The sequence below is a fragment of the Rhodamnia argentea genome, chromosome 8 (assembly GCF_020921035.1).
Source record: "Rhodamnia argentea isolate NSW1041297 chromosome 8, ASM2092103v1, whole genome shotgun sequence".
Taxonomy (NCBI): Eukaryota; Viridiplantae; Streptophyta; class Magnoliopsida; order Myrtales; family Myrtaceae; genus Rhodamnia; species Rhodamnia argentea.
In genome coordinates this window covers 20,926,625-20,950,265 of record NC_063157.1, presented here as the reverse complement: position 1 = coordinate 20,950,265, position 23,641 = coordinate 20,926,625, and the positions used below count along the sequence as shown (strand labels likewise).

Genomic DNA, 23,641 nt, shown 5'->3' with positions numbered 1-23,641 from the left:
TAAAGAGAGTCCGGCAAGTTCATTGCTTTATAGGCGTCGCATATCCTTGAAACACATGTGATGACGGACCCCATAATCAATTCCTAGCAAGTTAGTTTTATTAATTTCTTGTGCACACACCTTCATCAATTTCTTAACATGGTGCTAGGTAAACCTCTTATGGCTGATTGCGCCAAACACATGATCGCGCATTTTAATAATTGGGAAGGCCTTTATTTTGGGGTACTCGCAGGTGCTTCATAAGCAAGGTTTAGCCAAAATTGGCATATATCCATATTTCGGTTTGGTTTCTCATGATTAACAGATTTGTAATTTACAATAGGATGGGATTGAAACCCCCATAATTTCTGATCATTCTGTATATCAAAGTAAGTCTACGTCTCACATGTAATCAAAGCGGGACACCCGCGTTAGATTAGGAAATTTGCAAGAAATCGAATAGTTAGTAAATAGGTTCCCTTCCATCATTTTGTGACATTTGGTTGGATCATAATCGTTTTATGTCCATCATGAACCAAATCGGGGACAAAGTCTATGTGATTTCACATTTAGATGAGTAGCCTACTCAAAAGTTAAGGTGGGAAAAAAATCAATAAGTTTCGCGATATTTTTTTTTTTTTTTCAGTATGGTAATCGATTATGCTAAAAATGGTCACTCTCAACACTTATAAAAATGAACTAATGAAAAATATTTTCATTGTCTACGAAAATTTTTAGAGATATATTCTTATTAATAGTTAAGATATTTTTCATTGACTAATTACTTCAAGCAATACGAGTGATATTATTAGGCAAATATTATCGAAATCATTTGTTTTCGGCGAAACAAACAGAGCCTTAGTGCCGATGAAGTATGACGTGCTTATCTAGTCAAAACTCTTAGATTCATTACTTCGTTTTTAATTTCCCAATCTGTATATGAACCCTTGGCATCATAGTGACAAGTAAGACAGTTTAAGTATAATTTTTTTTTCCTCCCTCCTTTTCTCTTTCTAATCCCCTGATTTCAAAACTCCTATCCAGTTCTCGAAGAACATTCTATTCCAAAAACAAAGGAACATGAGATGAGATTGTGAACTATAGAGCAGATTGTGATTTCGAACGCAAAACACCCTCTCTCTTTTTCCTTTCCTTACAGCTAATCAACATCAAATACTTGTTTGGTCTCTAGCGACAGAGAAGTCAATGATTATTGAGATCTTTGTACTACACCAACGAGGAAGGAGGATTGCGGATCTATCCATTATTGACTTCGCTTATTTCTACTGACATGCATAGAGAAAGCGGAAGTGATTAACACTCAGCGTGTTTTGAAGCGTAACCCTAATGGGCTAATTTTCTCTTGCATGATGTTGTTGAGGCGATCCACCATGGAAGGAGTGAGATGGTTAACCCAATCACCCACCTCCCCTTTCCTGAAATGGCTTCTCTTCTCCATGATTGTATTCAGTAATTTGCCGGATTTGTTGACCTCCAGGCCCTTGAGGGTCTTGAAACTACACATTTTGGCTATGTCTTCAATCACGCCGCCCTCCTCTTCCTCCTCAGTGAAGGGAAGCCCCACAAACTCGGCCACCTTCTTCAGCTGTCCTACTATATCCTCCTTCAAGTCCTCGTACTTGAGGAACAACACCTTCCGTGGCCTCTCCAAGCTCTCCTTCCAGTACCCCGTGATGTGATCCCAAAAGGGCCCAAACATGATTTCCCCTCGGCAAAAGGTCTCGAAATGCTCCTCCAAGGACCACTCCGACCGTGCCACCTGGCGGTGGAAGTGCCAAGAGGAAACCACGATGTCCAGCGGGTTCCGGCAGATGTAAATGATCGGGCAGTCCGACTGCCGGACGCTCTCCGGCAAGGCTGGGTAAGGGATGTGCATCGCCAAGAGCCTCGACTCCACCATACCGTCGAGGCCGGGCAACGACCTACGCCCGATGAAAGGGACTACTTCATGGGGGTTCGAAGTGAGCAAGGGCGTGTTGGAGATGTTGAAGCGGGAGCGGTTGACGACGGAGAAAACTAGGGCCTTTAGCCAGGTGGTCCCTGATTTGGGATGAGAGACCAGGAGAATGTCCTTGTCTTTGGCTTCGAAGTGCCGCTGGAACGCGATCACGTTCGGAAGCAAGTAGGTCGGGCACCAGAAGTTTTGATAAAGGCTACGGACAGGACGAACCAAGCCTTTGCTTATGGGAAGTGAAGCAATTAGTTCATCAATGGCATCCTCCTGGTCATGCTCTTTACTACTTGCGACGTCGGACAGCGAAGAAAGTTGCTGGTGTGCCATGGATGTTCGAGTAAGAATCGAAACAAGGAGATGAACGTGAAGTGCTGATCTTTTTGTGGATAGTGAGCGTTAGTTTCTTTTTTGGTCACCGCTTTATACACGTGAAGAATGATCCCAGACCCCTAATGGAAATTTGTTCCCTCCGTGGTAAATTTGAATAACCAGTAGTAAAATTAAAATATTGTTCATAAGAAAAATGATTGGTAATTTATTGGTCCAGCCAATTGTCTCTAAGATAACCAATTATGTTAAAAAATTTCCAAGTGGACTGTTTTTTTTTTTGCTACAGAATCACAAATTGCTTATCTACCTTACTGTTTTTGTCGGTTAACTATTACAACTTACGAACAAGATTATTATTTACTCTACTGTTAGTGTCGATCGAAGGTTGTCTTGTGAACAGTCATTCTTTAACAAAATCTTTGGGGATTAAGTGATTTTAGCATTAACCCATGTGACAAATCGGCATCTTGCTCTAAATATATATCTTAGCAATAATGTCCTCTTCTCAGATTCCCATTCGTCCTTGTTGCTTGCGACGGAGATTTCAGGCCACAAAATGAAAAAGCAGACAGACGGACGATTGTCGGTTGGAAGTGGGGCGATTGTCTTCGATTGCGACGACTCGGTTGATTTTTACGTGGATCTGGATGTCACCAAGATTGGAACTGTGGCGTTTCCGGGGTCCGCGTTCTACACATCACATGTTCAGAAAGCTAACCAGTGACTAAGCCAGAATGATTGGACGGCCAGTTGGCATTGAACTTTCATACATTTGTGGGAGGAGTACACAAGTCTCAAGACCCCAATCAAATGTTACAAGTGCATAAAACGTGGGCACGTTCCACGGGCGGGTCCATATCGAAAGCGAGCATAGTCATACATTGTAGAGCTAAGTGAGCTACTCATATTTGAGGCCTCATCAAGAAAATAGCCAACTTACCATTTACTCGGACTGGGTGGGCCTGGATCAGGCAACTCGGGCTTGGCCCAAACTGCTATTCGGGCCCATTTGTCTCGGTTGGATTAGGTTGGGCAGGCTCATCGTGGAGCCCATGATCGCTCGACATTGGTCCCTTCCTGCCTAGCACCTGCTCGACTCTATCGCAGCTCTCTCTCCCTTTCTCTCTCACGTGGGGATAATGACAGAAATGATTTCTGAATTTTGATATAGTATGCGATGTGATTTATGAATTATTAATTTATTTAATATATCCTATGAACTTTAATTCCAACGTGCAATGTCATCCCTAACTTTTAATTTATTCAATATGGTACCTAAACTATTAGGCCTGAAAAATATTATCATTTTCTTGGAAAATGACTTTCCGGTAAATAACTTCCAAAAATGTCATATTTTTTTTTGCAAAATAAGCAGAGAGCTTGTCTCTTTTTCTAATCGATAAATTTCAAAATTTATATTCCGTGCTTGATGGATCACCATATTAGGTAAAAAAGGAAAAAGTTGGCATACCAAAAGTTTGATTATCGTTTGCTCCTGCTCTTGGTTAGATAAATTGATATATAGAGCTTGTTGTAACGGAGATGTTGGAGTAAACTGATCTTCCTTAGGTTCAATGCAAGAGAGACGGACAAAGCATGCTTTCCTTATATCTTGTCCGCATCTCATTGTGGTCATCGTTTAGTCGTCCTGCAACAGAAAAATCGAGGTCTCCCTCCCGCTGCAATTGCTCATTGAATCTTTTCCACACGCTATAGTATTTGTGGGGAGATTCAAGGTGAAGAAAGATTGAGTTCAGAATCATAAGAAACGTACTGTTGATATTCTCAGTACCAAAAACCAACTGAAGTGGAAAAATGAATATGGGAATGAGGACTAGCGCGTTTTGAACTCCAACCCGAAAGGGCTCATCTTCTCTTCCATGATGCTATGTAGACGTGCCACCATGGGAGGACTGAGACTGTTAGCCCAGTCACCCACCTCTCCTTTCCTAAAGTAGCTTCTGTTCTCGAAGTTGGGCATGAATTTGCCGGACTTGTTCACCTCCAGGTCCTTCAACTTCCTCAAGCTACACGTTTCAGCTATTCCTTGAATCACACCTGCCTCCTCTTCCCCCGTAGAGAATGGAAGCCCCACGAACTCGGCCACCTTCTTCACCTGTGCTACGACATTTTCCGTCAAGTCCTCGCACTTCAAAAACAACACCTTGTGCGGCTCCTCCAAGCTCTCTTTCCAGTATCCCACCGTTTGATCCCAAAAGGGTCCGAACCCTGTTTTGCCATCGCAAAAGGTCTCGAAATGCTCTTCCATTGACCTCTCCGGTTGATTCTCCGACCGCACCGGAGACTTGAAAAAGTGCCACGAGGAAACCACAGTATCTAATGGGTTACGACAAATGTAGACAATCCGGCAATTCGATCGCTTCACGGATTCAGGCAAGCATGAGTAAGGAAGGTGTGTAGAGAAGATCCTTGGTTCCGGGAAGTCCTCGAGATTGGGTTTGGTGTTATTCGCATACAAGGTGAACTCCAAGAAAGGGACGAGTTCATGGGGATTGGAGGTGAGCAAGGGCGTGTTCGAGATATCGAAGTAGCGGCGGTTTACGATCGAGAACACCAGGGCTTTTAGCCAAGTGGTTCCAGCTTTGGGCTGAGAGGCTAGGACAATGTCATTGTCTTTGGCTCTGAAGTGCCTCTGGAATGTGATGACATTTGGAAGGACGGTCACTGGGAACCAAAAGTTTTGGTAAAGGCATAGATTAGGAGCCAGGAACCCCCTCTCTTTAGGAAGTGAAGCAATTACTTCATCGATTTCCTCCGGGTGGTGTTCCATGGTGGTAACGTTGAGGGTTGAGTAAGAAACTGCTCAAGGTAGAACTTGGAATGGAACCGGTGGGAAACTGCTCCAGTTTGGGGTTCCAGGGTAAACTGCAGATTCAAAAAATTAGGAAACTTGTTATAACTGGTAAGTTCCAAATTCCAGAAAGATGAAACCTGAAATCTAGAACCCAGAACCTGGAACAAGTTTGTGTGTGTGTGTGTGTGTGTGTGTGTATATATATATATGTATATATATGTATATATATGTATATATAAGTGTATATATATATGTCTTCGCAAGATCGTACAGTATTCCATAGCTTTCAATGATAAGTGTGTAATTTGAAACTACTAGTCTGATCTTCTATTTCCGGCGATATTTATGATCGAGACTTTTATTTTGTTAATATTTCATATTTATTCGTGTGTTTAAATATCAATTGTAGTCAGTGAATTTTAGCAGCAAATGGTGATCATTAAAAGTGATGATGATTCACTACAATCGATCCTTTAAAAATATAGGTGAAACCCGAGTAAGACCTTAGAACCGTGACGGGGTATATTCCAGGTTCCAGAGTATGTAAGGTAGGTTTTAAGTTCCAAATAATAATAATAATAATAATAATAATAATGGCCATAAATTTATTTGAGTGGAATGGACTAATTAACACTCAACAGCTCTCCCATCTAATTCAACTTCTACAGTAAAGGAAGTTTGGTTAAAGAGCTATTTTGAGCTCGTTCTACAATAGACAGATTTACACAATCCCCACTGCGACAATGCGAAGAAAAAGAAAATGAAAAAGAAAAAAACAAGACCAAAAAAACTATTAACAAATGAAAAAGTAATTAAAAATTCGAAAGATATTAAAACATTATTAAAAAAAACTGTCCCATCAACGCTTGCCTACCAAATGGACTGAATTGACACGATTGTAAAAGATTTAGGACTCGATTGATAAAAAAATATTTCGGGCTGAATTGGCATAATTGGAGTAGATTTCATATGTTTTTGAAAATTTTCCGCTAACAAAGAAATAATAAATGTAACTTGCTTGAATATTTAAATTACCAATAGTTTTAAATTCTTCAAGTGGACTGTTTTTAGATACGGGATCGCGAATTGCTTATCTAGTCGGGTAATCTCAATAAGTTCCTAGTTTTAAATCACAATAGCTTACGGACTAAATAATTGTTTTAACACTATAAGTTCCTAGTAGATTATTAACATCGTTTTAAGAATTATTTTTTGATTGTTTTGGGAATTGACGAGCGATTAACAACGTGTATTTATGACATCCATTTACCAAGCTAAAATATCCTTTTAAATTACAACAATCCTTCTTTTTTACAATTGGGCATATATTTTCGCTAGTAAATTACTAGTTTCATAATACTATATTGATAATGTTGATTGATGGTTGTCTTGTGAAAAATAAATACTCTTTTACCACTATATTCGTGGATTATTCACATTGTTGCGATTTCACAAGTAGTAACAATTGTTTATCAATAACATACTAAGTAAATAATCGATTTACAATATTGACATATCTTTGTTGAATAAAACATAAAATCTTTTTCCCAAGTCAACACATTTTCCCATTAGAATCGCTTACTTTCCTAGTGTGGTGGTCAATTAAGAGTTGTTGTTTGAAAAAAAGAAAAACTATGTTGCCACTTCAAATTTTTAGTAGATTGCTAACATTATATTGATTTTACGAGCATCAAATTCTATTTGTCGGTGACATACTACTGAAATAGTTACTTTACTAAGTGGAATTACCCTTTAATTGCAAAAAATCATTCGCTTTTACAAGTGGGAGCATTCTTCCACTAATAAATTATTAATGGTTTTCATACTTTACCAGTTGGATTGTTTTACTTATGAACAAAATTATTATGATGGAAATATAAATGCCTAGTAAAATCCTTGGATCTAGTAGTAGATTACCAAGTAGTTTGTGACTTAATGAGTGAGCCCATCAGTTACCTATGAGATAATGATGTTACCACTCTAGACTTGGCAGTGGACTACCAAGTATGTTAAGATATTGCAGCCAGACCTGACAAATAATTAGTAGGTTATTAATAAAGATAGCGATATTATATCATTATGAAAATCTAGTATCTTGCAGTAGATTACCAAGTGTGCAGCTTTTAGCAGCGAACATAGCCCATCTGTAATCCCTCTTTTATTGGAATGAAATATGCTTTTATTTAGTAAACATTCTTACAAAAATTTAGAGCTGAATTGACCAAAAAAAAAGGAATATAAGATTGAATTGACATAGTAACAATAAATCTAAAACTTTTTTTTTATAATTTTCCCAACAATAAACAATCGGAAAACAACCAACATTAACTTCAATTATGTTTTGAGAGCTCACTTCAGCTTCCATGGAACCACCATTATTCTCATGATGGGTGGACTCGGTTTTTCCTAAGACATTGACCATTAAAAGATTTTTTTATACAATCTTTGGAGAATGAGTGATGTTAGCATCAACCCAACTGATCAATCCGCATCTTGCTCTAAGTTTATATCGTAGCAATGATATCTTCTTTTCCGATTCTCTTTTGTCCTTATTATTTGCAAAGAAGATTTCAGGCCACAAAATCAAAAGACAGGCCAACCATTGTCGGTTGAAGGGGCGTCATTGTCCTTGATTGCGACGACAGGATGGATTTTTTAGTGCATCTTGATGTCGCCAAGATAACATATTTAAGGCCGCGCATGATTACATTTCTAAAGCAGAATTTTTACTTTATAAGTACTTTTGAAATAGAAATTTGTTTGGTATTGCAACTTCAGATGCAAAAATTCGTTTGATTATGTAACTTCATTTTTCTACTTCTGAAATAATTTTTTTGCATTAGAAGTTATTTTCGACCCACTTTAAAAGTAAAAAAAAAATTACTGCTCTTTTCAAAGTAAAAATCTCTCGACATCAATATCTCTCTCATTTCGCCCTAACTCTCTCTCACTTCAGCCTTTTTTTCATTCTATGTCCCTTTCTATCTCTCTTCACTGCGAATCGCTCTCTATACTCACTCCCCACCACGTCTTCGCCATAGTCGTCCACCGCCGCCAACCGTCGAACACCGTAGTGGCCACCACCCGCCGTTGCCCACCACCGATCCCCACCGGCCGCCGTTGCCCTCTGTCGACCACCGCTCACCCCCGCTGCCATAGTAAAAAATAAATAACAGTTTTTATAAAAAAAACTAAATAATGTTTTTAATAACAAAAAATCATATTTTAAAAAAATTAAAAATATTTCAATTGCATGAGAGTGTTTTAGCAATATCATTTTTTTGAATAAATTATAAGAAACAAATATTCTTAAAAGAAAGAGTCACTCGGCTGGGGGATAGTGACACAAGTGATACCTAAATTTTGGTCTGATGTCTAATGTAGTTCTTGAACTTTTAATCTGCTCAATGTGGCCCCGAACTTTATTCTAAGGTGCAATGTCACCCTTGAATTTTTTATTTGTGCAATATGGTCCCTAAATTTTTTGTTTATGTTCAATCTAGTCTTTGAACTAACAATATTATCCCCGAACTTGAATTAATGAAAGAACAATATTGAACATGTATAAAAAAAATCAGGAATTACATTGACAAATTTAAAGTTCCGAGACGATATTGCTCATTGGACTAAAATTTATGGATCATATTGAACAAATTAAAAGTTTCATAAGTACATTACATATTTTGCCAAAGTTTATGGACCATTTGTGTCATTTTTCCTCAAAGCTGTAAACCCGTGTTACTTTGAATTCCAGTAAAAATGAAAGCAAAGCTCTTCCCGAAATCTATCGATGAAGTTCATTGTATCACCCGATTTGGTTCAGTCCAAAAGTGGAACGTAGTGCTCGCCTCCCGAAATCTCCGTGTCCGAGCGGGAGTACTACTTATGCTTGCTCCTTACCGGGCAAGAGGGTATAGTGGTCTGAGTTTCTTTCATGAGTTTGCGAGATTTTTGGCTTCACTAGATTGTCATTCATTCATGGAGGAAACTGCATGAGCTTTGAGACGTGTTCCCTATTGTTTTGGCTCCGGGACCAAGAGGAGTAGACATTTGGATGTGTAGACTACTCCCACTTATGGCGGGGAAGAAATTAGCCTCGGGTTTCACGATCTTATTGTCCAAGATTGCCGATTGATGTTAGAACCGAGATTGTTTGTCCTAATTATCGAATCAGCAAGCCCATATGGGATCACCTCCGATGTTGCATGTTCGTTTGGGAGCGCTTGAATAGACTCCGGACCTATATGATGGGTACAGTTTCTCAAACTTTAAGGTTGCTTTAGATCCTGTTGGAGGTCAAGAGAATTCCCACTTCTTTGATGATCCTTAAGTTCATGTCAATCCTTTGTTATCACAGTAACACGCTTTAGTCTCTCTCCCTCTTTCCGATCCACAAATTTTATGGGAAAAATTTCAAATAATGACATGAAGTGCTCTTATTTTCTCATATAAGTACATGAAGTGGACTTTATTTCAAATAAATGCTTAAAGTGCTATCTTTTTCTCAAATAACGTCTTAAGTGGATTTTATTTCAAATAATGGCCAGAAGCGGCTATGTCGGTCTCAATGAAGGGCCTAACATCTAAGCTGGTTAAAGGTATTTTCGTCTTTTATTTTTATTTTTGAAATTTTTTCCTTTTTTTTCTTTCTTTTTCCCTTTTACTATTTTTTCCTTTTCTTCAGTGGTTGAAGGCCAGCCATTGGCCATGATCGAGAAGGTGAGCCTTGCAGGCTGCAACAAAGGAAAAAAATAAAGAAAGGAAAAAAATAAAATAATAATTTTGAATTACAATTGTTTTTGGATCAAAATGTCCTTGATCGGTTGGAATATTTAGCTAGTCGGTGTCAAGCCCTTATTTAAAATTGTCATGGCCACTTCAGGCCCTAATTTGATAATGATATGGTCTCTTCAAGCCCTTCTCTGAAATAAAATTCACTTTATGCTCTTGTTTGAGAAAATGAGAGCATTTTATGCCTTTATTTGAAAATTTGTACTCCATGCTTGATGGATAGCCGTTAGTCTTTGGTTTATATGTTAGTATGTGGAAGGGAATTAAGCCAAAACACGGGAAGGATGAATGTATGAGAGGTTATTGTCGGCAAGATAGCACAAGGGAAATGGAGACTTTTATTATTCGGTTAGTATCACAAAGGAAAGGAAAGGAGCTAAGGTTCCATTTATTTCGCGAAAAATAAAGCGTTTTTGGAAAATTTTTTCAATAAATCATTTTACAGGAAAATGACTATATTTTCGGTGTTTGGACGAAACCTAAAAAAAAATTAGAAAATATTTTTCACAGGAAAATCAATTTTCACTGTACACATCTTTTAATAATTTTTTATTTGTTTTAAAATAATTTTTTAAGTATTTTGTTATCTTTTTTCTCTTTCACACTTTCTTTTTTTATAGGAAAATAAAACTAGTGAGGGGTAAGCAGGACAATGAAAAATTCATTAAAACCCTAAAAGTTACCTTTCAAAAAATGTTGAAAGCCGAAGGAGATTCCCACCTGACTTGGACTTTCAGCTTGGCCAATAATTGCATTTGCTCAAAATGATACCGAAAAAATTTCCCAAACGCCCTAACATTTACCCAAAGATCTTTAGAGCCCCAAAGCTGAACCAAAGGCATCATGTTGAGTCCCTTGTCGTGCAATGAATTGAATAGCTGATTGGGTTTTTGAGTTGTTCCTGCTAGACCCGTCAAACGGGTAGATTGGGTTGGATTGAAAATGGTCCGGCCCAAAGTGACTTTTTTTCATACAATACAAATCTAGTAACATATAATTGACCCGATCCATACTCAACTTGACTCATATTGTTAAAATACTTTCATATTTAACAAAATCTATGAAAACTCATATCCAAATTGAAGTGAGAGCACAGAGTGAATAAGCGCAAGATCGCGTGCAGACAAGAGAGAGTCATAGAGGTGGGTTAGGTTTAAGCAAGTCAAAACTCAGTTATTACCCATTTAGTGAATATAACTAATTTAATATGTTCATGACCCATTTTGACAGGTTTAATTTTTGTTGGCCACATCTTTGTAACACGATTATATAGTTGGCGCATTTATCACCTTCTCACGTACTCCAAGCATATCTCAAATGTACATGAGAGGTTAGACCCCTTCTACGTGGGTCCATATGGTGTCGCTCTCATTTCTTGATTTATTGATCAAGAAGCCACCAAACATTATATCTAGCCAGCTAGTAAGACCCCAATAATTTACTAAGTTTTGTCAGATAGAATTGCCGACTAATTTGGTATTACCAATTCTCATTTGAATTACTTACGAGCACATTTTTTTCTTATGTTACCAATTTCTATGTATCAAATTGCTTGTTTAGCAATCCATTTTCTATATTTACAAATTATCAATCTAAATTACCTATCTACATTATCAACTCTTAATTGAGTTACTGCCAACCCATTATCGCTAGCTCTCATATTAGTTACTCAACGCATATTTTTATTGAAATATAACATATTATTGTTAACTCTCATATTGAGTTTACTATCGATGTTTATTCTCTTTATAATATGCCAACTTTTGTTATCGTTTGTAAGCTTTTGTTTGCATTTCTTAGCAACCGATTAAATTTATCAATTTTTTTTTCCGAATTTACTAAACTTAATTAAAGCGACCTAACGGCTTTCTCACATTAAATGATCAACTAGTTTTCGATTACCAACTCCCATTTGAGTTATTTTCCAATGTTGCTCTCTTTTTCAATTACAAACTTTTCTTCCCTTTTACCAATTTTTATTTACATTTGTTAACTATACTTAAATTTACCAACTGTTATAATGACATTACTCACTTTAAATTTAAATGCATTATCAACATTTCTTTGATCAAACCGTTGACTAGTTGGCTACCAACTCTACTATGAGTTAGTTAACCATATGTATTTTTTTTTTTTGGTCAATTTAACAACTTTTCTATTTGGAAAACTTAATCGAAAAAAGAAAGTCGGTGACTAACTCATATGAGTAAGGAATGTGCAATGGATTCCGACGGATAATCCGACAGTCCGACCGCTTGACGTTGAACGACATGGATGAGCAAGGAACGTGCATCACACACAAAGAGAGTCTGGCAAGTTCACTGCTTTATAGGCGTCGCATATCCTTGAAACACATGTGATGACGGACCCCCTAATCAATTCCTAGCAAGTTAGTTTTATTAATTTCTTGTGCACGCACCTTCATCAATTTCTTAACATGGTGCTAGGTAAACCTCTTATGGCTGATTGCGCCAAACACATGATCGCGCATTTTAATAATTGGGAAGGCCTTTATTTTGGGGTACTCGCAGGTGCTTCATAAGCAAGGTTTAGTCAAAATTGGCATATATCCATATTTCGGTTTGGTTTCTCATGATTAACAGATTTGTAATTTACAATAGGATGGGATTGAAACCCCCATAATTTCTGATCATTTTGTATATCAAAGTAAGTCCACGTCTCACATGTAATCAAAGTAGGACACCCACGTTAGATTAGGAAATTTGCAAGAAATCGAATAATTAGTAAATAGGTTCCCTTCCATGATTTTGTGACATTCGGTTGGATCATAATCGTTTTATGTCCATCATGAACCAAATCGGGGACAAAGTCTATGTGCATTTCACATTTAGTGAGTAGCCTACTCAAAAGTTAAGGCCGGAAAAAAATGAATAAGGTTTTGCGATATATTTTTTTTTTCAGTATGGTAATCGATTATACTAAAAATGGTGGCTCATATCACTTATAAAAATGAACTAACGAAAAATATTTTCATTGTCTACGAAAATTTTTAGAGATATATTCTTATTAATAGTTAATATATATTTTTTATTGACTAATTACTTCAAGCAATACGAGTGATATTATTAGCAAAATATTATCGAAATCATTTATTTTCAGCGAAACAAATAGAGGCTTAGTGCCGATGAAGTATGAAGTGGTTATCTAGTCGAAACTCTTGATTCTTTACTTCATTTTAATTTCCCAATCTGTATGTGAACCATTGGCATCATAGTGACAAGTAAGACAGTTTTAGTATAATTTTTTTTTCCTCCCTGTTTTTCTCTTTCTCATCCCCTGATTTCAAAATTCCTATGCAGTTCTCAAAGAACAATCCTATTGGAAAAACAAATAGAACATGAGAGGCGATTGTGAACTATAGAGCAGATTGTGATTTCGAACTCCAAACATCCTCTCTCTTTTTCCTTTCCTTACAGCTGATCAACATCAAATACTTGTTTGGTCTCTAGCGACAGAGAAGTCAATGATTATTGAGATCTCTGTACTAGACCAACGAGGAAGGAGGATTGCAGATCTATCCATTATTGACTTCGCTTATTTCTACTGACATGCATAGAGAAAGCGGAAGTGATTAACACTCAGCGTGTTTTGAAGCGTAACCCTAATGGGCTAATTTTCTCTTGCATGATGTTGTTGAGGCGATCCACCATGGAAGGAGTGAGATGGTTAACCCAATCACCCACCTCCCCTTTCCTGAAAAAGCTTCTCTTCTCCGTGATTGTGTTCAGTAATTTGCCGGATTTGTTGACCTCCAGGCCCTTGAGGGTCTTCAAGCTACACATTTTGGCTATCTCTTCAATCACGCCGCCCTCCTCTTCCTCCTCAGTGAAGGGAAGCCCCACAAACCCAGCCACCTTCTTCAACTGTCCTACTATATCCTCCTTCAAGTCCTCGTACTTGAGGAACAACACCTTCCGTGGCCTCTCCAAGCTCTCCTTCCAGTACCCCGTGATGTGATCCCAAAAGGGCCCGAACATGATTTCCCCTTGGCAAAAGGTCTCGAAATGCTCCTCCAAGGACCACTCCGACCGTGCCACCTGGCGGTGGAAGTGCCAAGAGGAAACCACGATGTCCAGCGGGTTCCGGCAGATGTAAATGATCGGGCAGTCCGACCGCCGGATGCTCTCAGGCAAGGCTGGGTAAGGGATGTGCGTCGCCAAGAGCCTCGACTCGACCATACCGTCGAGGCCAGGCAACAACCTATGCCCGATGAAACGGACTACTTCATGGGGGTTTGAAGTGAGCAAGGGCGTGTTGGAGATGTCGAAGCGGGAGCGGTTGATGACAGAGAAAACTAGGGCCTTTAGCCAGGTGGTCCCTGATTTGGGATGAGAGACCAGGAGAATGTCCTTGTCTTTGGCTTCGAAGTGCCGCTGGAACGCGATCACGTTCGGAAGCAGGTAGGTCGGGCACCAGAAGTTTTGATAAAGGCTACGGACAGGACGAACCAAGCCTTTGCTTATGGGAAGTGAAGCAATTAGTTCATCAATGGCATCCTCCTGGTCATGCTCTTTACTACTTGCGACGTCGGACAGTGAAGAAAGTTGCTGGTGTGCCATGGATGTTCGAGTAAGAATCGAAACAAGGAGATGAACGTGAAGTGCTGATCTTTTTGTGGATAGTGAGCGTTAGTTTCTTTTTTGGTCACCGCTTTATACACGTGAAGAATGATCCCAGACCCCTAATGGAAATTTGTTCCCTCCGTGGTAAATTTGAATAACCGGTAGTAAAATTAAAATATTGTTCATAAGAAAAATGATTGGTAATTTATTGGTCCAGCCAATTGTCTCTAAGATAACCAATTATGTTAAAAAATTTCCAAGTGGACTGTTTTTTTTTTTTGCTACAGAATCACAAATTGCTTATCTACCTTACTGTTTCTGTCGGTTAACTATTACAACTTACGAACAAGATTATTATTTACTCTACTGTTAGTGTCGATCGAAGGCTGTCTCGTGAACAGTCATTCTTTAACAAAATCTTTGGGGATTAAGTGATTTTAGCATTAACCCATGTGATAAATCGGCATCTTGCTCTAAATATATATCTTAGCAATAATGTCTTCTTCTCAGATTCCTATTCGTCCTTGTTGCTTGCGACGGAGATTTCAGGCCACAAAATGAAAAAGCAGACAGACGTACGATTGTCGGTTGGAAGTGGGACGATTGTCTTCGATTGCGACGACTCGGTTGATTTTTACGTGGATCTGGATGTCGCCAAGATTGGAACTGTGGCGTTTCCGGGGTCCGCGTTCTACACATCACATGTTCAGAAAGCTAACCAGTGACTAAGCCAGAATGATTGGACGGCCAGTTGGCATTGAACTTTCATACATTTGTGGGAGGAGTACACAAGTCTCAAGACCCCAATCAAATGTTACAAGTGCATAAAACGTGGGCACGTTCCACGGGTGGGTCCATATCGAAAGCGAGCATAGTCATACATTGTAGAGCTAAGTGAGCTACTCATATTTGAGGCCTCATCAAGAAAATAGCCAACTTACCATTTACTCGGACTGGGTGGGCCTGGATCAGGCAACTCGGGCTTGGCCCAAACTGCTATTCGGGCCCATTTGTCTCGGTTGGATTAGGTTGGGCAGGCTCGTCGTGGAGCCCATGATCGCTCGACATTGGTCCCTTCCTGCCTAGCACCTGCTCGACTCTTTCGCAGCTCTCTCTCCCTTTCTCTCTCATGTGGGGATAATGACACAAATGATTTCTGAATTTTGATATAGTATGCGATGTGGTTTATGAATTATTAATTTATTTAATATGGCCTATGAACTTTAATTTCAATATGCAATGTCATCCTTAACTTTTAATTTGTTCAATATGGTACCTAAACTATTAGGCCTGAAAAATATTATCATTTTCTTGGAAAATGAGTTTCCGGTAAATAACTTCCAAAAATGTCATATTTTTTTTTGCGAAATAAGCGGAGAGCTTGTCTCTTTTTCTAATCGATAAATTTCAAAATTTATATTCCGTGCTTGATGGATCACCATATTAGGTAAAAAAGGAAAAAGTTGGCATACCAAAAGCTTGATTATCGTTTGCTCCTGCTCTTGGTTAGATAAATTGATATATAGAGCTTGTTGTAACGGAGATGTTGGAGTAAACTGATCTTCCTTAGGTTCAATGCAAGAGAGACGGACAAAGCTTGCTTTCCTTATATCTTGTCCGCATCTCATTGTGGTCATCGTTTAGTCGTCCTGCAACAGAAAAATCGAGGTCTCCCTCCCGCTGCAATTGCTCATTGAATCTTTTCCACACGCTATAGTATTTGTGGGGAGATTCAAGGTAAAGAAAGATTGAGTTCAGAATCAGAAGAAACGTACGGCCGATATTCTCAGTACCAAAAACTAACTGAAGTGGAAAAATGAATATGGGAAGGAGGACTAGCGCGTTTTGAACTCCAACCCGAACGGGCTCATCTTCTCTTCCATGATGCTATGGAGACGCGCCACCATGGGAGGACTGAGACTGTTAGCCCAGTCACCCACCTCTCCTTTCCTAAAGTAGCTTCTGTTCTCGAAGTTGGGCATGAATTTGCCGGACTTGTTCACCTCCAGGTCCTTCAACTTCCTCAAGCTACACGTTTCAGCTATTCCTTGAATCACACCTGCCTCCTCTTCCCCCATAGAGAATGGAAGCCCCTCGAACTCGGCCACCTTCTTCACCTGTGCTACGACATTTTCCGTCAAGTCCTCGCACTTCAAAAACAACACCTTGTGCGGCTCCTCTAAGCTCTCTTTCCAGTACCCCACCGTGTGATCCCAAAAGGGTCCGAACCCTGTTTTGCCTTCGCAAAAGGTCTCGAAATGCTCTTCCATTGACCTCTCCGGTTGATTCTCCGACCGCACCGGAGACTTGAAAAAGTGCCACGAGGAAACCACAGTATCTAATGGGTTACGACAAATGTAGACAATCCGGCAATTCGATCGCTTCACGGATTCAGGCAAGCATGAGTAAGGAAAGTGTGTAGAGAAGATCCTTGGTTCCGGGAAGTCCTCGAGATTGGGTTTGGTGTTATTCGCATACAAGGTGAACTCCAAGAAAGGGACGAGTTCATGGGGATTGGAGGTGAGCAAGGGCGTGTTCGAGATATCGAAGTAGCGGCGGTTTACGATCGAGAACACCAGGGCTTTTAGAGTGGTTCCAGCTTTGGGCTGAGAGGCTAGGACAATGTCATTGTCTTTGGCTCTGAAGTGCCTCTGGAATGTGATGACATTTGGAAGGACGGTCACTGGGAGCCAAAAGTTTTGGTAAAGGCATAGATTAGGAGCCAGGAACCCCCTCTCTTTAGGAAGTGAAGCAATTACTTCATCGATTTCCTCCGGGTGGTGTTCCATGGTGGTAACGTTGAGGGTTGAGAAAGAAAGAACGTGGAAACTTCGCTCCTTTATATCTAGGGGTTGAGCGTGTTCTCAAGGTAGAACTTGGAATGGAACTGGTGGGAAACTGCTCCAGTTTGGGATTCCAGGGTAGGTTGCAGATTCAAAAAATTAGGAAACTTATTATGATAGGTAAGTTCCAAATTCCAGATAGGTGGAACCTGAAACCTAGAACCCAGAACTTGGAACAAGTTTTCGTGTGTGTGTGTGTATATATATGTCTTCGCAGGATCGTACAATATTCCATAGCTTTCGATGATGAGTGTGTAATCAGAAACCACTAGTCTGATCTTATATTTCAGGCGATATTTATGACTGAGATTTTTACTTTATTAATGTTTCATATTTATATTTGTGTTTAAATATCAATTGTGGTCAGTGGATTTTAGCAAGAAATGATGATCATTAAAGGTGATGATGATTCACTACAATCGATCCATTAACAATATAGGTAAAACCCGAGTAGGACCTTAAATCTGTGACAAGGTAGATTCCGGATTCCAGAGTATGTAAGGTAGGTTTTAAGTTCCAAAAAATGAGGAACTTCCTCCGATGGGCATGTTTCAGGTTCCAGATGAAACCTGTACGAAATCAAGGACTATTCATCCCTATTTATATCCGCGGCTCCTTATTTAACATCTAGCGAAAAAGAAAAACACTCAACATTTTTTTATTTTCAATTAATGCTCTTGCCACAAGTTTGTTGCTGGCAAATAAAAAAAAAAAAAGAGAGAAATTGAGAAAAATCTGTATGGCAAGCATAGCTCGGTCATAACCATGTGACCCTGTCAGCCTATCGTTTCCCTTTCAATTATGTCCCCACCTCTTTAGGTTACCAAAACACATACTCAGCTTTTGAACTCATATTACAAATCTATCCCAAGTCTAGACCCCTTCCTCCAAAAACCATGAGAGTTTTGACCGTTCATCAAGAAATAGTGGCAAAGGATCAGATTGGAGCGCCTTTAGGCCTATTTCAAGAGGTCCACATTAAAGGCTCTTAAAAGGAATTGATCTTGGCCAACCTGGCTTCGTACATCCTGGCAACCAAAGCCTGCACAAAAAAAAAAAAAAAAAAAAAAACAACCATCTATATATGATAGCCAAGCCACCAACCTTTCTAGCAACCTCGAGAGTCACGGTCAGTTGTAATTGATAAATCAGTGAATGTAGGTTAGATCCAAGAATGCCAGGTGGGCAACTGGTCCCCAGAAGAAGGCAAACATAATAACTGAGAGGTGCAGCCACAAACAGGTAAGTATGACCGAGCTTCCTAGCAGTAAAAAGTAAAAACCTGATGGTTGGTTCTCTGGTATCAGAGATTGCTCCACTTGCAAGATCATTTTTATGCATTTGTACTGGGAGCCACAGTGTTGCGCGGAACCAAGCGATCGAACAATAAAATAGACAGAACAAGAAAAATAAATTAAACACCAAATGTACGTGGTTCGGTCATAGAGACCTACGTCCACGGAGAGAGCAGCAGCGAATTTCACTATAGAACGAGCAATGCACGGAGATTACAGACCAAATTCGAGTAACTCAAACACTCTCGGTGTTTCTCAACCCCAATTACATTCAAGAACGCACACAATGTTTAGCCTCCAATTCCTAGTGAAACAATCTCTCAATATCGCAAAAGAATTAACATAAATCTAACCTCAAGATTTAATCGGCTTACTTGAATTCTTGATGTAATTCCGCGGGATAAACCCCACGAGCAAGCACTCGACAAACGGCGCTTCAAAAAGTCCCTCTTCGTTTGGATCAACAAACGGCGCTAATTGCAAAACTCATGCAAGAAAGCCCCACCCCAAAAAGTATGCTGCCACAACAGAATATATATTCAATATATTCGACTTGACCCGTCCATGAAGAAAAGCTCATCGCTTCGTCTTTTGTTGTTATCTGTTGACCTTATCTCTTCTTCTTTTTTAATTTCCTTTCCTTAATTAACAATGTAGGAAATCTTCGACTACCGAACACGGAATATATCTCCACGGCAGACCCCTACAAATCTTGCACACAGATTTTATATCCACAAAAAAAAATTTCCACGGATGTCGTCCACAAATATTCGATTCGAAATATTCACAATTTAGCTTCGCAGGATATCCTCTGAAATATCTTTTATTTTCCAACTTGGGATATTACCGAACGGAGAATAATTATCATGGGTTCGAACCAAGCTTTATCCAATCTTGATCGCATCTTCAAAATAAAATCTGTTAAGATAACTTTCACGATCAAGATATAATTATTTCGAAATTCAAATTTTCACTTCAGGCTCAAACTCGAGACATATTTCTAACACACAGATTCCATACAGACCAAGTTGGTCAAATTTCGAAGAATAATGGGGATCGAAAAGGGAAGAGAAATAATGAGACCCAACATATTACCCCACTCAACATGAAACGAATCTTCGTATTCTTTTGGCGATGTGATCTGTTTTGCTTGCCACATCGTCGTCGACCGTGGGGTAATACCTGTACAAATCGGCGTTCTTTCGCTATACGTGCGCCGCCGAGCGTGCGTTTCGTACTTTATGCACAGAATTCCTAGTGCAAATCAGCTGCAGATCCAAACCCCTTTGCTGAAACGACAATCCCTTCACCTGTATGCGCTATTTTGTAATTTTCCCTAAAGGGCAACACTGGATTCTTACCATGCTTAAACCACAAGTGGATCATGTTCTATGGTCATCCTCCGTGCCGCTGGACGTCATACATTGGAAAGGTCCAGCATCTTGAAACCACCTTCCTTGAAGGTCATACTCACATAGCTCTTCATATTGATGATGACAGACGAAGCGACTAACTATCCAGTTTAGGCCACGCAACAGACACCAAACTCGCCTTTTCTCTTTGGTTCCACACAGCCAATTTGAAGTGATTGCTACTGATATGGGTCGGCTCAAATTGTGCGGGATAATTGCAAATTCTAATAGCATCTAGCCAGCGCAGTATGTGCTATCGAGTAAGTGCAAGAAAGCTACCCTTGTATCTCATTATGTCGATGCTTCGAAGAACTCTTTCTGCAAGTAGAAGATAATGTGGAAAGCAGTTCTGTTTCCATAAGGAAGCTGCAATAGATCATCTGGTTTCCTAGGATTAACATGGACATGCAGATGTATAGTGGAGAAAGCTAGGCATGAATTATTCCCCAGTCGGTAATTCTAATCCTATTAAGGAGACAAAGGCGGATCCATGTGATTCATGATTTTAGTTTTTAACTCCTGAATCAGTGGCCTAGGCCCTAGACATCTACGTTAAGCTGAGTATTTACTTATTTACTTGATAGACATGCCGTACCGGTGTATCACATGATTCACAGGAGCCATGCAATGTAACTGTGCGCATGAGGGAGAGATCTTGAAACCAAATCTAACTATATCAAGACATTAACTTCCTAATCAGGCTATTTAAACAATGATACCTATGAATGCTGCTCATTTTTAATATAAGACCCAAGAATAAATTATCATAACGTGATACCCTTAACATTAACACCTGGAAGACTCAACTGGTAAATCCAGTAGGTGGCGGAGGAGAAGAAACTAGGAGACCTAGCATATCAAATTCGCGCTTTCAGCGCCATTGGCTGATTGTCTGCATCATCTTGATATATCTTCTTCTCTTGCCATGACAAGAAGGCAATCCACCTTGACTAAATAAAAAGAAAATACAAGCACAAACTGATTTGTGAGATGACCGGTTCGATTCATGCCCTCTTTGCCGCCTTGAAAGTTAGGCCAGAACCGCTCAGCTTCTCCTCCAGGACCTTTGACAACCTCTCCGCCATCGGTGGGGACAAGTAATTGACCCAGTCTCCAATCTCAGCCTTCCTGAACAAGTTCTTGTTCTCAAAGTTCATGATGGATTTCCCAGATTTGTTCACTTCAAGCTCCTTCATCTTCTCAAAGCTACACAGCTCAGCTAAATCTTCAACCACGCCATCCTTCTCTTCCTGGACTGAAAACGGATACCCAAGAAAGATGGCCAACTTCTTCAAGTGCGACACGATGTCTGCCTTCATCTCTTCGTACTTCAAGAACATGACCTTGTCGGGCCTCTTTAAACTCTCATTCCAGTACCCCAACATGTGGTTCCAGAAGGGGCCGTAGCCCATGGCGCCGTTGCAGTACATCTCGAAGGCTTCTTCCAGCTGGAGCACGGGCAGCGAGTCCGGCTTCACTTTGTTGAGGTAGATCCAGGAAGAAACAAAAGTGTCGAAAGGGTTCCTGCAAATGTAAACAATCTTGCATTGGGAGCTCTTTACGGGCTCAGCCAATGCCGGAAACGGGATGTGGGTACCGAAGATTCTCGGCTGAGGGAATTTTGAGAGATCAGGGAGGTCATTACTTGCATAGACCTTGTACTCAAAAAAAGGCACAAGGTCATGTGGATTTGAAGTGAGCAAAGGATGGCTCTTCTTCTGCGAGATCGGGTGCTTGTCGCGGTTCGCAATGGCGAACGCGAGCGCTTTCAACCAGGTGGTGCCCGATTTCGGGATGGTGGAGAGGACTATGTCGCTGTCCTGGGCTTGGAAATGCCTTTGGAATGACAATACGGATTGGATTTCCTTGGGTTGGCACCAAAACCCTTGGAAGAGATAGATATGCCTTGTTCTCCAACCCTTCTCTTTGGGGAGAGAGAGAATCAACTCCTTGCACTCATTGCTCAGATCTTGATCGTCTTCTGCTCCCTCAGCTGTTGATTGCTTCTTTGGGGACTGTGTGATAGCCATTTCTGTTGGTTGTGGTAGTGGTTGTGGATGGCATGCAGAAATGGTGGAATTGGCCTCTAGTTATGTAGAGACGGTTCCCTCTGTTATGCCACTGCTGAACTTCACACCAAACAGTACCATGATCTCTCTCTCTCTCTCTCTCTCTCTCGTCTCCACGTGGATCATGCCCTATCCGCATTTGTCAAGGTTTCGCCTCAAGATACTACACACAGAATTTTAATTTTGCAAGACGTCCTCGAAACGCGATATATAACAAATGGCTCGAAAGCACGGTCCAACTTTTACTATTTTTATCAGAATTTTCAATGACATGTCAAATGAAGTGCACCTTAATCTTGAGAAAGGCTTTTCTGTCGTCGACATCGAGTAAGAGATCTTTTTTAAGCAGGCATTATCGATACCATAACATGTTTAGAACTTGGGTTGCTGTAGTTAAATCATTTTTAGCTGTACGCTTGTGGCAAAATTTCGCGCCAAAGATCATTCAGGAACAGTTTGTAATTTGTTGCGACTGCTGATGCAGCACTGGACGGCAGAGATGCCAAGCGCCTTTTCACTCATCAGTCCGTGTCCCCTTTTGCCCTAATGTGACTTTTCTTCCCCGCAAACGAGACAAAATGGCATGGAAAGAAGATGCTTTGTCACGTGAATGGACTGCACTAAGGCAGTTTTTGTCCGTACTCGCCTCTTTAAAGATCTTTTAACGTGCAAATTGTATGGTCTGGTCTACCAGGGGGTGAAAGCATAGGCAAGAAGTTGATGTCAAACTCGACAAGACACAACGCAAGCATAGGAAGTTGCATCATATGTCCGCTAAAAGAAGGGGATCCAGGTAAGAGAAAGAGGCGCCAAAAAGGAAGACCATCTCACTGGAAATTGAATTCTGCACCGAGATATGCACCGCGAACGCCGAGAGGTGATGAACGCGTTGGAGTCGGCCGATGATACTCACGTGCATTATGCTCGCTCTTGCAGGAGCAAACAAAGATCATCGTAATTCCAGTTTGGCCAAGTGATTGGGGATCATCGTCCGAGTCACGTGTCATCATCCACAACTATGACACTTCCGAATTTGTTATCTACGAGGTGTTTGGATCAGTTCCTTCTTTCATCAACACTATCAAGATTTTTAGGATCATCAAGGACGTTACTAACTCAGTGATGGCCGATTTTTCTGCAGCGTTCAGTAGAAATTTGCTGTATTAACAAATGTAAGTGGCAGGACCAATTATTGGTTCACACGTATTAACTGAGTACACAGTATGGCATTCTTTCTTTTTTTAATAAATTTGAGAGAAGTTGGGTATTTTTCTTTTTAACTTGCTATTGTTTTGGTCGTGAAGATCATGAGTTAAGGTTGAATAGCAGTTGGGTTTGCATATTCTTGCGGATTCTGCTTACCAAACAAATGAGTTGACTTTTAGAGGAACGGCAGATATCAGTAGCTCCCATTGGGACAGAACCAAAAACAGACCCGTCTCATTTCTTTCACTTATGAACATGTGCGACCACGAACTCCCACTTTATGACATTGAATGCTTCATAAAATCTCATGGTCCCATGATCTTGCCAGTGTCTAACCACACCG

General features: G+C 40.0%; 5 protein-coding genes across 5 annotated transcripts; all 5 read right to left on the bottom strand.

Moving 5' to 3' along the window:
• Positions 1-1,023: 1,023 nt before the first annotated feature.
• Positions 1,024-2,342, bottom strand: LOC125316145 (cytosolic sulfotransferase 15-like). The gene has a single exon (XM_048283555.1). The coding sequence runs from the start codon at positions 2,279-2,281 to the stop codon at positions 1,301-1,303; it is 981 nt and encodes a 326-aa protein (XP_048139512.1). The 5' UTR covers positions 2,282-2,342; the 3' UTR covers positions 1,024-1,300.
• Positions 2,343-4,118: 1,776 nt separating this feature from the next.
• On the bottom strand, positions 4,119-5,075 carry LOC125316312 (cytosolic sulfotransferase 15-like). The gene has a single exon (XM_048284330.1). It carries the CDS (start codon positions 5,073-5,075, stop codon positions 4,119-4,121), a length of 957 nt encoding a protein of 318 aa, XP_048140287.1.
• An 8,135-nt stretch (positions 5,076-13,210) lies between these two features.
• Positions 13,211-14,505, bottom strand: LOC125316227 (cytosolic sulfotransferase 15-like). Its single transcript, XM_048283941.1, has 2 exons — positions 13,381-14,505; positions 13,211-13,341 (listed from the first exon to the last, which is right to left on the bottom strand). Exon 1 carries the CDS (start codon positions 14,468-14,470, stop codon positions 13,490-13,492), a length of 981 nt encoding a protein of 326 aa, XP_048139898.1. The 5' UTR covers positions 14,471-14,505; the 3' UTR covers positions 13,211-13,341; positions 13,381-13,489.
• Positions 14,506-16,294: 1,789 nt separating this feature from the next.
• On the bottom strand, positions 16,295-17,262 carry LOC115733839 (cytosolic sulfotransferase 15-like). The gene has a single exon (XM_030664448.2). The coding sequence runs from the start codon at positions 17,260-17,262 to the stop codon at positions 16,309-16,311; it is 954 nt and encodes a 317-aa protein (XP_030520308.2). The 3' UTR covers positions 16,295-16,308.
• A 3,484-nt stretch (positions 17,263-20,746) lies between these two features.
• LOC115756500 (cytosolic sulfotransferase 15-like) lies at positions 20,747-22,194 on the bottom strand. Its single transcript, XM_030696311.2, has one exon. The coding sequence runs from the start codon at positions 22,051-22,053 to the stop codon at positions 21,028-21,030; it is 1,026 nt and encodes a 341-aa protein (XP_030552171.1). The 5' UTR covers positions 22,054-22,194; the 3' UTR covers positions 20,747-21,027.
• Positions 22,195-23,641: the final 1,447 nt, after the last annotated feature.